General features: G+C 43.9%; 1 protein-coding gene across 3 annotated transcripts in view; it reads left to right on the top strand.

Annotated features, from left to right (window-relative positions):
* Window positions 1-3967: 3967 nt before the first annotated feature.
* The window catches only part of CP (ceruloplasmin), a 29072-nt gene continuing 14667 nt past the window's right edge, over window positions 3968-18372 (top strand). For 2 of the 3 annotated variants that reach the window (XM_083739265.1, XM_083739264.1), the window contains exons 1-8: window positions 4007-4216; window positions 7316-7560; window positions 9811-10023; window positions 12016-12186; window positions 13188-13442; window positions 14602-14767; window positions 16416-16555; window positions 18232-18372. In XM_083739265.1, the coding sequence (XP_083595391.1) occupies window positions 4062-4216; window positions 7316-7560; window positions 9811-10023; window positions 12016-12186; window positions 13188-13442; window positions 14602-14767; window positions 16416-16555; window positions 18232-18372 (1486 nt within the window). In that variant the 5' untranslated portion in view covers window positions 4007-4061. Of the gene's footprint in view, window positions 4217-7315; window positions 7561-9810; window positions 10024-12015; window positions 12187-13187; window positions 13443-14601; window positions 14768-16415; window positions 16556-18231 lie in introns of all 3 variants that reach the window. The other variant, XM_083739266.1, reaches the window with a different exon arrangement.

Below are 18372 nucleotides of genomic sequence, written 5' to 3'. Positions count from 1 at the left end.
AGCTCAGTCAGTAGAGCACAAGACACTTATTCCCAGTATTGTGGGTTCAATCCTCCCATTGGGCAAAAGATTCCTGCATTGCAAGGGGTTGGACGAGGTGGGCCTTGTGGTTCCGTACAATTCTAAAGAGTGGCTCTTTTTAAAGAAAAAATTGCTGCACGTGCCAAGGCAAAAAGCAGAGGAGAGGGAGGCTGCTGCAGTGGGATGGGGGGGGGAGAGAATAAGCCTCCCACCCCCTCACAAATGCTGCCTAGTAAGTAGGGGCATTTGCTCACATGCCACATTTCACTGCAGGCTCAGTGCTCTTTTCTCAAGTTACACTCACACAGCCCTCTAAATTGACCTAGATATTTTCTCTGCTGACTGATCTCTTGTCATTCCCTCAACTTGTTGCCCTATGGAGGTGACGCCTATCATTAGTTTTAAGTGGCAGAGGGAAGTGGAGCTCCTGCTTAATTGACCAGTCCCTTTATCGTTAGGATTCCTAGCTCTGAAACTGTACATTAGCAATTATTTGGGGAGGCAGGGAGAAGCAAGGTCACATTTCCAATTTGTGTCCAAGAAGCAAAAACAAAAGAAAGAAAAAGACTTTCAGAATTTCACAGCCTCTGTTTAGTGAATGGCTCCTTTGTCTCATGCTTCAGGGGCAGGGGGTTGGGGAGGGACAGGAAGGCGGAAAACATCAGTTTTTGTTCAGGCTTGAACATTAGCTTGGGTAAGCATGGAAGCGACATCTCAACAGCCACAGCGAAAAAATTATTTGACTATAACGACAGACTTCGAAGAGTTGTTTACAGAAGATAAGTGAGTGCACAGCCATATTTTGAAACTAAGCCACTGTTATTTCAAGATTCCGGTTATCAAATAAAGCAATGCAGTGTGTGGCTTGATTCGGTCTGTATCTTATGTGTCTTTACCCCCTATATTTCACAAATTTTCCTCTCCCTAGAAATGGTATTGCTACTGAAAGTTAACTGAGAGCAAAATTAGATGAAATTGCTAAAGGAACTAAATATCTAACTGAAATAAAGCAAATACAAAAAGCAATAGAAGCTAAATAAGAAAAACCAGACACTAATATATGCATAAAGGAAGTGGCTTAACTAAGGTTGAAGCAGAACTTTTGACCATATGTATTGTTGGCACCAGGGACACAGGTGGCACTGTGGGTTAAACCACAGAGCCTAGGACTTGCTGATCAGAAGGTTGGTGGTTCGAATCCCCACAACGGGGTGAGCTCCCGTTGCTCGGTCCCTGCTCCTGCCAACCTAGCAGTTTGAAAGCATGCAGTGCAAGTAGATAAATAGGTACCACTCCGGCGGGAAGGTAAACGGCCTTTCCATGCGCTGCTCTGGTTCGCCAGAAGCGGCTTAGTCATGCTGGCCACATGACCCGGAAGCTGTACGCCGGCTCCCTCGGCCAATATGAGCTACCAATATGAGCTACCAATACCAACTACCAATATGAGATGAGCACCACAACCCCAGAGTCGGCCACGGGTCAGGGGTCTCTTTACCTTTACCTATTGTCGGCATCTGTCTGCCTTGAGAGATAATGGAGTGTCACCGAGTTTGAAGTCAAACTGCTGGAGAATCATACTGCCTGGGGGCGTCAGGACCCTAATCTCGACATACTCTGCCTGCAGGGAATTTTAGTTCTAATAATGAACCTACACACATTAGTCATAGGCTAAGTTTTACAAACTACTGTAATAAAAGCTCAATAATAGCAATCCTACTGTGTAAACCTAATTCTGGGATTAACTGCATATCCTTCTTTTTGTTTCCTGCACAATGGCTTGTAAAATTTAATAAGACTTTTATTAATTGCATTTCAGTGGATGCAAATGAACTTAATGAAGCAATTAAGCACAATTTTTCTTGTCGAATTACAGAAGAAAAAAGCACATGTTCTTACATTGCAGGAAACACATATTAATAGTGTATTTAAACGTGTGTTTTTTTAAAATAAAAAACCCAGATTAGGCCAACTGTATTGTTCTGTGGTCAATTCTAAAACAAAAGATGAAGCCATATATCAGAATAAGCTATAAGCTATTACATGAAGTTCAAGATGTTCTGTGAGCTAATTTAGGCAGATGCTGTTTTTGAAAAGGGCGTTTTATGCAGCCAACAGGATCAGTAAGTCCCCAGTGAAAATATGCCTTTCATAGGCATCTCATTGGCCATCATGAGAACAAGCTGCTAGACTAGATGAGCCTTTGGCCTGATCCAGCAGAGGCCTCTTCTTATAGTCTTATGTCAACTATCTAAAAGCTTCAGATATCTTTGCAGCAGAGCAGAGACATCACCTTGCCAACAAAGGTCCGTATAGTTAAAGCCATGGTTTTCCCAGTAGTGATGTATGGAAGTGAGAGTTGGACCATAAAGAAGGCTGATCGCCGAATAATTGATGCTTTTGAATTATGGTGCTGGAGGAGACTCTTGAGAGTCCCATGGACTGCAAGAAGATCAAACCTATCCATTCTTAAGGAAATCAGCTCTGAGTGCTCACTGGAAGGACAGACCCTGAAGCTGAGGCTGCAATATTTTGGCCACCTCATGAGAAGAGAAGACTCCCTGGAAAAGACCCTGATGTTGGGAAAGATGGAGGGCACAAGGAGAAAGGGACGACAGAGGACAAGATGGTTGGATAGTGTTCTTGAAGCTACCAGCATGAGTTTGACCAAACTGTAGGAGGCAGTGGAAGACAGGAGGGCCTGGCGTGCTCTGTGTTAGTTTATTCAGCTCCGGCCCATCTGGAGCTGATATGGCTCATCTTGTCCTGAGCCCAGCAGAGTGTAATCTCGTAGTCCGCAACGAAAGGATGAGGCAGGTATGGCTACATTGCTATTTTATTTCGCTATACCGAGAAACACACAAATGTACATCTTGCCTCTGTGAGAGCAGCTCTCACTTCCATACATCACTACTGGGAAAACCATGGCTTTAACTATACGGACTTTGTCATGGCTTACCTCCTGATACAGGGCTGCCTTCAGATGACGAATAAAAGTTATGTAGTTCTTTATCTCCTTGACATCTGAAAGGAGGGCGTTCTACAGGGAGGGCACCACTGCTGAGTGGTTGATGATAGACTGTTAGATCCTATTTGCATTCCATACCTAATAAGTAACCACATGGTTAGATAAAAAGAAATGGCCTTGGGTGGAGAGAAAAAAAATCAGGCAGAAAATGTTGGTCTGACTTGAAACCTGGAAGGGATAAATATAATTAATAAATATAATTTAATAAATATAATTAAAATGTCCGTTCTTCCTAAAATTATTTTCTTATTCTGCAATGTATCAATCTTTTTAACAGATAAAATTTGGAGAGAGTAGCAGAATTGACTGAATAGACAGATTTATCTGTGTGCATAAAAAACTTGTCCTGCTTAAAATTGCGCATGACTCTTCCTATACTGAAAGGCGTTGAATTTAGTCTTTGGCACTCTGCTATCAGGCTGCTAAATTTATATGGACTTTATCGACTGGATGAGCAATGAGGAAGACCAAACAAGCATGAATGTAGAACAAACCATTTGTAAAATCCCTCAGTACTTACTAGGGTGAATAAAGAAAAAGAAAAGGAGACCTCTTTCAAAATTTGACAACTTTAATATTACTGGCCACATGGAATCCACGTCACTGTCTTGCTGCTTGAAACCTTATGTTGTGGAATGCAGGAAAATCCACTAGGACCATGTCCAAGAAAGTAGATGGGCATTGCTTTCACAGGGGGGGGGGGGAACTCCAAAAAAAATTCACAGGGAGCTTTAATCCTTTAAACCCTTTTGATGGGGGAAAGTTTCTTTTACAGAAGGTCTTATTTGCATTTGAAGGAGGTTGGCTGAAATCAAAAGGAAGTTTTTCTAAAAATACTAATCCGTCAGCTGCCCGAGTTACCGGCATCAAATCTGGCTGTGTTTATTCCAGCAAGCATTGTGCAATCTTTTAGTCTACTGAACTATGCAACAGCAACCATGGGGGCGGGTGCGTAGGGGAAATCCTGATCTTATAAAGGGAACACAAACTTCTATTACACCGGCAGCAATAGAAAATGGAGCTGTTCGTACTAAGCCACTTGCTGGCTTGCTGCTTCTTACAGGCCTGGGCAGCAGATAGGGAATATTACATTGGGATTACAGAAACGGATTGGAATTATGCTCCCGGGACAAAGAACATCATATCTGGAAAGCCGTTTTCAGAAGATGAGTAAGTGATACTCGCTTTGGGCTAACTGTATTGAAAACAAGCTTTCACCTTTTAGTATAGGCGATTTATCTCTGTTGATTTTAATGGGTGCTCAGTAAATGCATGTTGTAGTACAGCCCGATGCAAAGAAAGATGAGACTCTGGTACTTGCAACAACAAATTTCAGCCGATGCAGTTTTGTTCAAGCTATGTCTGCAAAAATTGTATACGTGGCTTCTTTTCTTTATTGTCACATTAGTATACAGATTTGCTTCTATCGAAGTATACTGACTGCTTAAGGACTACTTAAGAAAAAAGTTGATTTGTATGGAAAGGAAAAGTGGCTCATGCAGTTCCTACAGGAGGCAGTGATGGCCACTAACTTAGGTGGCTTTAAAAGAGGAATAGACAAATTCATGGAGGAGAGGGATGTCGAAGGCCACTAGCCCATAGCTGTCAACTTTTCCCTTTTCTTGTGAGGAATCCTATTCGGAATAAGGGAATTTCCCTTAAAAAAAGGAAAACGTTGACAGCTATGCACTAGCCATGATGTCTTTGCTCTGCCTCCATTCAGAGGCAGTAATACTTCTGAATACCACAGGAGGGGAGAGTACTCTGGTGCTCAAATACTGCTTGCAGGGTTCCCACAGGCGTCTGGCTGGCTGCCATCAGAACAGGAAGTTAGACTAGATGATTCAGCAGGGTCTACTTACATTCTCCTCCAACCAGCCTGAGCGTTCAGCTTAATTTACTTGGCTTACGAGGAGTTTAGCTAATGCCCTGTGTCTATTGAGCGCTTGTTCTGATTTGTTTGTGCGGTGGTTATACAACAATGAACCTCCTGCACCCATCCCGATTTGCTTGTGATATGTTTATATGTGGGCAATTCTTCCACCCAGGGCCGCATTACCCATAGGCACTAGGGGTGCGGGGTACCCGGGCTCCAGGTTCTCAGGGGCGCCAGGCCAAGAGTCTGGGGCCTGAGAGTTGAGTCTGGGGAAGAGCCCGTCTGCCGGTTGGAGTGCCGCGGCGGGCTCTTCTGTTGCGGGCGGTTCTGAGCTGCGAGTTTAGGAGTGACCGAGACAGTGAGACGCTGAGGCGGCCGACTGGCTCCACCCTCCTGCGCACCTGGGACTAGGCAACCGGGGGGGGGGGGCTGGGTGGATCTTTGCACCCCAGCACCGCATAAGCTTAAGACAGCCCTACCTCCACCTCACACTTTTCAATGCATTTCACTGTCACCAAATCATAAACGGTCCAAATATTTTCTTAAAGCTGACAGATCCTTTTAAGCTGCTGTCACTGCATGAATCTAAAGTTTCCCTCTGGGTTTTGATCCCTCCCACAAAATACTGACACTCTGGAGGCACCCCAAAATGTTGTGGTGAGGCGGTCTATACCTCTAAATTAATTTAGAGTTATTTTTACAGTGCAATCCTATTCATGTCTACTCAGATGCATGCCCCATTGTGTGCAGTGGTTCTTGTGGTTTAAAATAAACCAATTATAAACAAACAGTCATTCTGAGGAGAGAGGAGTAGTTTGATAAGAAGTGAGGTTGTGGCCACGGGTTCTGTGTTCGAGAAGGATGTGGAAATGTAGGAAGCAAAAGCAGAAGATGGTCAAAGAGAAAAATCTGTTAATCCTTCCTCAAGGGCTCTCATGTGAGATGCAAAAGAGGCGTTTGAGGACAATGACATGACACAATGAGCACTCAAAATCAACAAAGCTGATACTGGCCTTTGCCCCTCCCTTTGCTTAATCTAGGCATCTTACCAACACCAGTCTCCTTGTCTTTGTTGAAAGCAGCTGGGCAAGAATGAGGAAAGAAATTCAAAGGACAGAGAAACACAGTGCCTCTCAGGGGCTAGCAATAACCAGACACACAGAGTATTTCTGAAGAGCAAAGCAAAGGGAAAAGGCTGGGCAACACCAACAAGAGACACACAACAGACCTTCACTGCCGTGGTGTGTCGGCAACTCTATTAGCTCTCTGACAAAGCACAGAGGCATAGGGTCCAATTTCTTCCTTGGTGTAAATTCACTGAGAACAGCGAAGTTGCACTGTGGGGTTGCTTTTGGCCTATGACGCTTGACGTTTCACTTTTAACCTCTACTTAAACCCTTTAGCCCTCAGGAATCTTAGCTATGAGGTGGAGTTTTAATGAAAGCTATTATCTTTGCAGAGGAAGAGAAGAAGACCTTCCAATTAAATATGAATTATTTGGACAGTCCAAGGAGAGCCATGACATGCACATCCGATTTAATTTGTGACTCACAGAGCTTCCTGTAAACAGGCTCATAGCCTGAGCCTTTGCAGCAACACTGGTCTCCTTTGGAAATCTCCTTGCAGAGAAAAACCCAATAAGGAGAAACTACCCGTTGCACATTGGCAGCCAGTCCTAGGTGGGGAAGCTTGGATGGGGAGTTTGCCAAATGTGTGATGACATTTCAGTGGGTCTCCTCTGTTGCTGCACCCTGCTGAAAAAAGCCCATTCTCATGTGGCTGCCCTCTGGACCTCTTGAGGAGGAGGCACATGAAGAAGGGCCTCAGATGATGATCACAGGGTCCATGTCAGTTCATATGAGGAGAGGCGGTCCTTGAGATATTGTGGTCCTGAGCCATTTAAGGCTTTATAGGTCAAAATCATCACGTTGAATTGGGCACGGAAACCAATTGGCAGCCAGTGCAGTCAGGCCAGGACTGGTGCTCTAATTACCATTATTTATTGATATCATTGGCTGTTTTTAACATCTTGTACCTCTGTAAATTTTGGGATTTACTCAAGCCAGATGACCTCTCCCTCTTGTGCATGGATGACACCATTTTGTCTATGTAAGCAATGGCACTTGCCTCTGAACTTCGGAAATAGAAGGAATGATAATAATAGTTCATTTGAGACAAAACGTATGCTGTGCAGAAGCAGTAATCATAGGACCACAGAAATGTAGAGGTGGAGGGGATGACCCCCTGCAATGCAGGGATCTTTTGCCCAATGTGGGGCAAAACCCCACAACCCTGAGATTAAGAGTCTCATGTTCTACTGACTGAGCTATCCCAGTGTACCCAGTATTTTTTTCAAGGACTTACGCTGACATGATTGTGTGTTGATCCTTTAGGCAAGCTGCTGTCTTTCTCCAACAAGGCCCAGACCGGATAGGAAGCACATACAAAAAAGCTGTGTACATGCAGTTCACAGACAACTCATACAGCCATATTATTGCAAAACCACCTTGGCTGGGCTTCCTGGGTCCCATTCTTAAAGCAGAAGTTGGAGACACACTCATCATCCATGTAAAGAATTTTGCGACAAGGGCCTACACACTCCACCCCCATGGTGTCAAATACACAAAAGAAAACGAAGGTAAACTTCCATTTGTGTCCAACTGATTCCATACCTTTCCTGTTTTGCAACAGAATTGCATCATTATGCCTGTAGACACCCACCCAGTGCTGTGAGGAACACCTTGAATTACAGTCAGGGTAGCCAACTGACAGTGTAAATCAAATGGACAAATCTACTATAGTTGGCAAGACTGAGGGGGCAGCTGCACCTCTGACATTTTTGTGCTGATATTAATGTCTGACTTGATCCAACTCCCCACAGACATACAACCCACATGACCCGGAAAGCTGACTGTGGACAAATGCTGGCTCCCTCGGCCTGAAAGTGAGATGAACACTGCAACCCCATAGTTGTCTTTGACTGGACTTAACTTTCCAGGGGTCCTTTACCTTTTACCTTACCTATGGGTGTAGGGTTCTTTTTCTGCAACTAGGAAATCTGCTCCCTCCCTCCCCCCCCCCGACCTTCAATTTTGAGATGCGGGAGAAATTTGTTTGCTTCACATTTTAATCCCAACCTGCTCAGCCACGCTTAACGTTGCTCTGTGCTTTCTAGGCAAAGTTCTGAGTTTCCCAAGTCTGTGTCTGAGCAGGTTTTTTTCCCACCAGAGCTTTCCCCAGGGAAACCCAGATTATACCCCTGGATCAGAGCGAATGCCAATCTGCAGAAAACCCAATTGCTGTTTGCTCCGATTCATCAGTAAAATGTTTGTTTTCCCAGGGAAAGCAATGGGACCAAAAAAACCCACCACTCAAATCTGTCTTCTTCTTTGGCAATCACTCGTAGCCGAGTAAGATTGTCTTCCATAAACACAGTTTTAACAATGAGTGCGTAAATGACTGTGGAGGCCAATTCTGGATCCACACATCCTTCTTTAGTGGGGACATTGGTTTCCAGGCGGGAGTTGATCATAGTGAGGATTTCCAAGCATGCCTACCTCTTAGCACGTTTCTCCCTTGCGTCCTGCGTTTGAGTGTCTTCAAAGTCCATGACACCTTTGGTAAAGGCTGTTCTCCAACTGGAGCGCTCACAGGCCAGTGTTTCTCAGGTGTCAGTGTTTAAACTACATTTTTTTAGATTTCCCTTGAGACAGTCTTTAATCCCTTTTTGTTGACCAACGGCATTTCACTTTCCATTTTTAAGTTCGGAATAGAGTAGTTGTGTCAAATCTGAACCTGTGTCTAGAAACATGGCACAAAAGGAAATGTGAATGAGTCCTAAACTGCATTTCCCTAGCTAATGGATTGTGCCCAATGATAGTCATACTCAGAGGAGACCCACCAAAATTAATGGACATGACTACCTTAGGTCCAATACTTGCAACTGGTTGAACTTAAATGGCTACAACTCTGTATGTGAACTGAAGGGCAGCTGTCCTTCAAAATTCATGCTTCTCTGCTCCCAGTACATTTCTGAGCACAATTCAAAGTGTTTATGCTGACCTTGAAAGCCCTAAATGGCCTTGGCCCAGCGTACCTGAAGGAGCGTCTCCACCCCCATCATTCAGCCCAGACACTGAGGTCCAGCTCCGAGGGCCTTCTGGTGGTTCCCTCACTGCGAGAAGTGAAGCTACAGGGAACCAGGCAGAAGGCCTTCTCAGTAGTGGTGCCCGCTCTGTGGAACACCCTCCCATCAGATGTCAAAGAAATAAACAACTATCTGACTTTTAGAAGACATCTGAAGGCAGCCCTGTTTAGGGAAGTTTTTCATGTTTGATGTTTTATCATGTTTTTTAATATTCTGCTGCAAGCGGCCTAAAGCAGCTGGAGAAAACCAGCCAGATGGGCGAGGTATAAATAATAAATTCTTATAATATTATTATTATTTTGCAATACAATTCTGCAACAAAGAAATGTGCGCAAACAGGCATATATTCGGGGCAAGTGGACACAAACTGCATATGTTAGTGAAGTGGCTTTAAAGGTCTGCACCAACACTTTTAATTGTGCTCAGAAACGTACTGGGGTGTTTCAGGACCAGTGTTATATGGTCTCAGCGGCCACTCCGAGTCACCAGTCTAGCTGCCGCATTCTGAATTAATTGTAGCTTCCAGGTCACCTTCAAAGGTAGCCCCACATAGAGTGCATTGCAGTAGTCCAAGTAGGAGATAACCAGAGCATGCACCACTCTAGCGAGACAGTCTGCGGGCAGGTAGGGTCTAAGCCGGCTTACCCGATGGAGCTGGTAGACAACTGCCCTGGACACAGAGGCACTTGTACCAGTACTATGATATATAATACCACATTCACTATTTGTTGCATTTCCTAGGTGCACTTTATCCTGACAACACCTCAGGTTTGCAAAAGAAAGATGATGCAGTGCAACCAGGAGAACAGTATGTGTATAGATGGGAGGTAACTGAAGATCATGGTCCAGCAGCAGGAGATAATAACTGTGTGACCAGAATTTATCACTCACATATAGATGCCCCAAAGGATGTTGCTTCTGGGCTTGTTGGACCTCTGCTCATTTGCAAGAAAGGTAAGGGAAATATGGGAAATGACCGAGTGCTGTTTCCCTCCCCCCCCCCAAGAAATGAGAGTCAGAGAATCTTATCTGTTTGCAGTTCATGAGTTGTGTTCCTGAGATTTTAGCTGAAGTTTATCTGTGCGAGTCACATGTGCTCCTCATTTCTCTGAGAGGTGAGTAGCTTCAAGGAGCAAATACAACACAGGTTTGGGTTTCCTTTGAAGGAGAGAGCACTGGAAGGTCATGACTTTATTTATGAATATACAAGCAGAGAGTAGGCGGAAGCAAACAGGATGTGTGTTCCTGCCAAGCGGAAACCACTGCTTCACATTAGATCTACAGACTGAGTCACCCTGCATCCTCTAATGTTTCTATAGCCATCAACCAATTCTGTTTCTTCCTGCCTCTCTTTCTCTCTGTCCACAAACTGCTTCTTCTTATGGTTCTTCAAACACACAAACATCTTACACAAGCCTCTTTCTCACAATTGCAGTGTGTGTGTGTGTGTGTGTGTGTGTGTGTGTGTGTGTGTTTGTCATCTTCCATTCTCTGATAGTTCTTCCATATCTGTTGTGTGTGGTTTCTAAACATTTCATCAGCTGTTGCGCCCAACATAACTGTCCTGGATAGCAATAGACTGACAACTGTTATTCATACTGTAGGAACCTCCAGATGACTCAGCTGCTATGCACTGCATGAAGAGTTGCCTTTAGAGATTATTTGAACTATTAGGAAACTTTAATTGGTTAAAACAACAACAACAACAACACTCCTAGATAGTTGACCAGTAAACGCATTAGGGTTGCCATGTGTCCTCTTTTTCAGCAATAAAATTTGGGACACGTTGCATTTATTTGCTTTGAATGGTCGTCATAGTGTCCTCTTTTTTGCTCTCCAAAATATGACAACACTAAAACACATCCCATCAGTTTATTATTATTATTATTATTATTATTATTATTATTATTTATTTATTTATTTATTTATTTATTTTAAAAAAATATTTATACAAGAAAAAACAAGAAAACACACATACACAAAAAAAACCACAAGTACCAAATTACACACAAATTACAAAAATAACCATAGACACATAATTTTCTTGGCAAACAATAAAACATCTATTGGTCTTAACACTAAAGACCCAACTTCCCGTCTATTCCATATTTCAGGTTCAAATTACTTATTGCCAATACACATTTTTTTCATAATTAAACTTATTCTCGATAAATCTAATTTCTTCTCTCCATCAGTTCTTAAACAGCTGACTGCTGGTCTGCTCTGTACTGGTGGTGGAACTAGATGGGCTTTTCTGATCACAGTTCAAAGGTTTTGGTTTAATCCTTTCAAGACCTTTCAAGCTTAGGATCTGGGAATCTAAAGGATCATCACTCCCATGTGAACTTGCCCAAATGTTGAGATTGTCTTTGGAGACCTTTAGATAAAGAGAGTGGGTGACCACCGGGGGAAATTCCTTTTAAAATAGCAACATCACATCCAACAACAGAAGGCTGCATCTCAGAACTGGAAAAGAGCCTTATTTGATCAGAAAAGCCCATCTAGTTCCACCACCATTCCAGTTCATTTGATGGCCTCAAGTTCTAGTTCTGTGATTTTAGATTTGTTTGATGTTGCTGATCCATTTAAGGTGTGTTGCTGTTTTAGCCATGATCTTTAACATGATTGTGTGTGTGTGTGTGTGTGTGTGTGTGTGTGTGTGTGTTAGCTGCCTTGAACATTTTTATTTCACATTGAAGGGTGTGCTATAAAGTATTTCAAGTAAATAACCTCAAATGTCTCTCTTGGCATTTTCCCACCTGAGTGAATGCCCCCTATTCATGCACATGGAGAAAAACAAAAGAGCAGCATTTTCAGACACTGTAGCAGAAAATGGGTTGGCCTCTCTATCATACATCACTGGTGGGCATTTTTCTGGTAACAAATAGCTGGGAGACAATAATTTCAGCAGGTAAATGTGCAAAATGTGTCCTTTGTTTTCCTTAGGTACACTGCAGGGTGGAAAAGATAAGGATGTCAACCGAGAATTCGTCCTGATGTTTGCTGTGGTAGACGAAAACTTCAGCTGGTACTTAAATGATAATATCAAGAAATACTGCTCTGAACCTGACAAAGTTGACAGGAATGAGGACTTCCAAGAGAGCAATAAAATGCACTGTAAGATTACCTTTCAGAACAAATTGTTTCATTCTTTTAAGAACCTTCTTTGCAACATGTATATGTGCGTATAACGTTACAAGTAAGTTCCATAGATATTCACAACTTAGGCAAGATATTGAAAGTTATCCACAGCAGCAGGCAGTCAAGAGATATACTCTCCCTGAACATAGATGTTTCTGCCATAGTGAATCGTTTTTATATTGCTCCACACAAATATCTATATGGTGTATGCGTTACTCTAGATTGTACGTTTTTTTAAAAAAAATATATAGCACCTGTTTCGAAGCTAAGTAGCTGATCAGTAGCTGAATTGCAGACTGCTTAAAAGCCCCAAGTTAGTCACTCTGAAGATTCTAAAAACAAGTACAAGATAAAGAGTGGGCATCAAAATTCAATGGGTCTCTTGCAAGTTTCCACTAGCAAACCCAGACCAGCAAGGGCAGATTGGTGATGGGTCCTCTGAACTATTGGCAGGTGTGCAACAACACCAACTTCTGATGTCATGCCTGGGGTCAAGATATTAGGTATAATAATCAATTAAGTGAAATCTACGGCATCAATGTTCTAGATCTAAAGTGGGTTCTGCAAAAAGAAAGCCTGTTTCAGAGGTAGAGGTTTGCTGATTCCACCTCATCATGATTGATGGCGATAGGTTTTTTTGGGCTCAATCCAAGATGCTGGTGTTAACCTTTAAAGCCATGAATGGTTTGAGACCTGGATACTTTTGGAATGGCCTATTTGTTCCAAAACCATCAGTCTCAGGAGGTGAGGATGGTGTCAACCAGGGGTAGGGCCTTCACCATGTTTCTTCAGGCAGTTATTGAAGACCTGGCTTTTTAAAAAGGACTTTGGTTAATTAACTTTTGCTGGTTCAATTCAATTTGTGCTGCTGCAATCCGTAAATAGATATTGCTAACATATTAATTTGAATGTACTCTGTTTTTTGGGGGGGGCATCATGGTAGTTTGAAATAATCTTTTAACTTTTTTCTTTTAAAGCAATCAATGGATATATGTATGGGTATCTTCCCAATGTCACAATGTGTGCAGAAGAAAATGTGAAGTGGTATCTTTTTGGAATGGGTAATGAAGCCGATATCCATTCAGCCTATTTCCATGGGCAAGTCTTGACTGAAAGGAACCATCGAATTGACACGGTCAGCCTCTTCCCGGCTACCTTCGTGGATGCTCTCATGGTGCCAAAGAACGATGGGCAGTGGCTGCTTAGCTGTCAAGTCAATGATCACATAGAAGGTACAAACCAAGGGCGCTCTCTCTGGGTTTCTTTTTGCATACCAAAGAATTATAAATATTTTCCAGGTTCCGAAAGGTGTGTTCTCTTGAAGCCTAGAGTTCACAGCACAGGGTTCACTCCTTAAGAAAGTAATAAGATTGAGACAGGCAAAAGGACAGAGACTTTAGATCAGGGTTGGAGAACCTCTGGCCTTCCAGATGTTGCTGAACTACAAGCTCCCATTATCCCTGGGCATTAGCCATGCTTGCTAGAGCTGGTCTGCATTGTAGTTCAGCAACATCTGGAAGCCCAAAGTTTCCCCATACCTGTAAATCTGGGGTGGCTTCCTTTTTGTCCAACAGGCCAGCTTCACCACTGGCCAACCCACTGGGGCCCACATGCCAGCAGTGGGTTTGGTTGGGGATCGGGAAGGAATTCATCAAACTCAAATTGCAAATAATCAGATCTGGGCAGACCATGACCTAGATCGGATCATGAGTCTACAGAATCCACAGCTCCACAGAATCCTTTACAAGGTTGCTGCCTCTGTTCCTGTAAAAGGTGTTTCTGTTTTCTGGAAGAAAACAGGCAATACAGCTGCCCAGAGCCTGGAACAGCTGGCAGGTGAAGCTCCACAAATGGGGCTCTTTGTCGCTGCATGCTTTGAATTCAATATAGGAAGTCCCCTTGAGAGTGATGGGCCTTGATGATATTTCATTGCTTTCAGGGGAAATTGAACAGGAAAAAACAAGTCTGCACTAGGGAGCAATTCATTTCACTCTCTCTACCAAATTTGCTTAACTGAGCTGCTCAGATATAGTGAATAAATTTATAAGGTTCTGATAAATCATGAAAGACAGCCTTCTCCAATCTTGTGGCTCCCAGATGTTTTTGATTACGTCTCCCATCAGTCTAAGCCAGCACAGCTGCTTCATGGGGATGTTGGGAGTTGTAGTCAAAAAAACTGGAGACCACCAGGTTGTAGAAAGCTGCTGCAGATTCTTGCTGATCAACACAAGCAAGTGAATGCTCATAGCTTTTACAGTGCTTCATGCGGAGATATGGACCTGGGGCTTATTGAAGCAAACCTTTAACTTTAAAGAGTCTTCAATCTGTTTGCAGAGATTCCCAGAATTTGAAGTATCCTAACGCCATGTGTTCTGTCTTTCTTTTCTTCAGGTGGCATGCAGGCCATTTTTGAGGTGAAAAACTGTAATAGCCATATCCCCTCTCCCAAGAAGAGCACCATAGCAAGGCACTATTACATTGCAGCAGAGGAACATGTGTGGAATTATGGCCCATCTGGAATAAATAACTTCACAGGGGAACCATTAATTCTAGATGAGTAAGTATTGCCTTTTAAGCTATCAAGCAAACAGGAGCCAGATGATTGCATGAAAAAAATGTGTGCTTCCAATGCTCTCACCAGCAGAGCTGTTCAATCTTAGCAAGCAGCTGTCTAGGAGGGGTGTGTGGAGCAATCCAATCCAGCAGTGCCTTTCCTTTGTATGTTCAGATTTTTTTTAGCAGGGAGGGAAGTATAGAGTCAAGTCTGCACAAGAAGATCTGGCCCTGGTCTGGTACCAGCCCCTGGCATCCTAGGGCAGCTGCTGGGGACCCAGTGCCCCCAAAGGACCCACCAGGGCTTATACTTACCTTGGGTTCTCAACATCATGCAGCTAGGCTTGTGAGCTTCAATTACCTACAAGGCATGACACTACATTAGGCACTCTGTGGTATTTTGGGAAATTAAAATGGCAGCTCCCAGGCGTTCTTGGGTTCCCATTGCTGCAGCTATGGGGAGGCCCATTAATGTAAGAGGGGTCCCTGTCCTGGCCCTTCCCTTTGCCTTGTGCATATCAGTTGCCTCAGGGACAAGGGTGACGCTATGGTCTAAACCACTGAGCCTCTTGAGCTTGCCGATCAGAAGGCCAGCGGTTTGAATCCCCATGATGGGGTGAGCTTCCATTGCTCTGTCATAGCTTCTGCCAACCTAGCAGTTCAAAAGCACACCAGTGCAAGTAGATAAATAGGTGGGAAGGTAAACGGCATTTCCGTGCACCCTGGTTTCTTTCACAGTGTTTCATTGTGCCATAAATGGTATAGTCATGCTGGCCACATGACCTGAAAAGCTGTCTGGACAAACGCTGGCTCCCTCGGCCTGAAAGCGAGATGAGCGCCGCAACCCCATAGTTGCCTTTGACTGGACTTAACTGTCCAGAGGTTCTTTACCTTTACCTTTACCTATCAGTTGCCTCAGTGGTGGATGGGAACGTCATACCCCTCAAGTGCCCCAATTAAATCAGGACACCCCGTTTTTTGAGCTCTGTGCTTTCTTGCGGGTCACATGACCCAGAAGACGCACATCCTGGCTTTAGGCCTGGACTTGTTGGAGGGTGTGGAATGTGAGAGTCTGGTTGGCTCTTCCCCTTCTTTGCTGCCACAGTTGAGGCCACTGACTGTAAAGGTGATGTGATTTGGAAAGAGGAAGGTTAATGTGATAGAATTGATTCCTAGAGAGGAGAGACAGGGAAGGGAATGTCACCAGCAATCTAGGAAATAGAGCAATTGATACAGGTCATGACTAGCCAGAACAGCAGCACAAGAGGACATCTGCACCTGGGGAAATTGTGCAGCTATTCCATTGATTATTTTTTTTAAAAAGTTGTTCAGAATGTCGTGTAAAGAGTCAGTGAATGGAAGTGTGGCTAGTCCATAGCAAATTCCCAGTGTGGAAGCAAATGTTACCTTTTGCTCCTTTAAAATCCCTTCATTGTAGTTCTTCCATGCTGCCAGTAAGACTGACCATTTGGGCCTCCAAGTGAAGTCCTACCATCCAAATCACTTTGATTCCAAGTTATGCCATTCAAAGCCAAACAACAGAAGAAATTAGAATGAGATGAGGACTGAACAATTTTAGTATGGTGTAGAATGTCTTTCTCTTTGCCGTTAACTGAATGCAGCTCTTGAAAATAATTTGTGTTGCTGCACAGGGAGTCCAAGACATTTTTTGAAAAAAGCGAACAAAGGATTGGTGGATCTTACAAAAAAGCTCTTTTCGTTGAGTATACCAGCAGTGAATTTTCACAGCGCCGAAAGAGGCTCCCTAGTGAAGAACATCTTGGGCTTTTAGGTAAGACTGTTTTTAGCCTCTGGCAATCAAAAGCAGAGGAGATTTTCAGTTTCCTAGGCTGTCTTTCAAGGCTGAAGACAATACACCTTTTGAGAGGTAAAGGCAGTGGTGTCACTAGTTTGATGTCTGATTACTACAAAGAGGTCTGGCAATGTGGTTTTACCCAAAGTGACTGTGGATGGGAGCCTGAGACTTGACACTAAAGAAACCGAAACAGTCCTTTAAAGCAGGAGTGGGGAACATCATGCCCAGAGTCAAAATGCCACTGTCGTGGCCCCCACTAGCAGACCCTGTGCTCGGGCTCTTGAGTCAATTGTTAGCATTAAAAGTTTTATTCCAAAATTCTCTACAGCACCCAAACGTAAGTAGGGTTACTGGTTACTGTTAGTTTCTGTTTCTCACTGAGCAGCTGCGTGGAGTCACAGGACTCTGTTTACATTCCAGAGACCTTGCAGTCTCATGGGAAAGGGAGACGGGATGTGACGTTAGTGGTTTCCTGTTTCCTTTGTTCCTTTGTTTCAGTTGCTCTCTGCTTTCATAGAGAGAGGATGTCTCTTCTGTTCTGTGTAGTTTAGAAATAAAGCTCTTTACAATGTAGCCAAACCTCTCGTCTCTTCCCTGTGCTGGGAACCCTGCTGGATAGAATGTGCTTGAGGCCTCATCAAAAGCTCAGGTCATTAAACACGTCAGAGGCGATTTCAAAGGCTCAGTTCGGAGGAAGAGGAGGCCTTATCGGCTTGGCCGAGTGGAGTTCCAACAGCTACAAAGTCAGGAAGCATGGGAGATAGGCAGAAAAAAGACAGTGACACAACATTTGACACACTCTCTGAGCATTCCCTTCGAAGAGCAGGGTGGGCACCTTCATTTATGTGGTTGAGGTATGAAGACTCAAAACTGGGGACTCAGCTACATTAGTAAAGAAACAACAAATTGAATGTATTTTAAACATGTAACACTAGATGGTGCCAGAGAGCAAGAATTGTTTAAAACGACATTTCCCACAGGATTTTTTTTATCCTTTTTAAAAAACGATCTAAGTTCTGACTTATCTATAGTGTTTTTCCACTCTGGGAGAGCAAGTAGGCTGGGCATGAGGAGTCTGTTCACACCAGTGCAGTCACTTCTGCATTTTTGGTGATGGAGGTAGAGACGATAGGGCTGACTCACGGTCAAGTTTATCCCTCTGCGCCTCTCCCGAGGACAGTAGATCTATGTTGTCAGAGGGCGCTTCCAGGGGCAACACACTGACTGGCTGGGATACCCCATCCAATGACATTGAGGCAGGCCATTCTCCTGACAACCCATTTGGCCCTTCTCCTAGGTCTAGGTCACTACCTCCCTATCTGCTGGACCTCTCCCTGGGGCCAAAGTCCTCCACCAGGTCCTGTTGATCACCTCCCACTCCATTGGGCTCCTCCCATGGGTCAGATTCCTGCAGTTCCTTGACCTCTTCCTTCCCGTCTGACCACTTCCACCAAGATGTTTCCATGGGGGGTCATGAGAGCACCTTGCCAGCTGACGCTTGGTACCCTTCCTAAGCCACATCTCCATACAAGCTTTGGACCACACCTTATTCAAGTGCTTCTGCTGAGAGGCAAGTGTGTTTGAGCTGCAACCGTGATTAAGATATTATAGTTTTAATTTGTGTTGTTGGGTTTGTGTGATTTTTTAACTAGGACCTGTCATGAGGGCAGAAGTTGGCGAGACCATCCAGGTGACGTTTCTAAACAGGGCAACGCACCCTTTCAGCATTCAGCCGCATGGGCTGAGCTACAACAAAGACAATGAGGGTGCCTTCTACAACACCATCTCTGGAG

Source organism: Podarcis gaigeae, assembly GCF_964106915.1.
Source record: "Podarcis gaigeae genome assembly, chromosome: 5".
NCBI classification, from domain to species: domain Eukaryota; kingdom Metazoa; phylum Chordata; class Lepidosauria; order Squamata; family Lacertidae; genus Podarcis; species Podarcis gaigeae.
The sequence above is the reverse complement of the archived record's forward strand: the minus strand, read 5'-3'. Positions and strand labels throughout refer to the sequence as shown.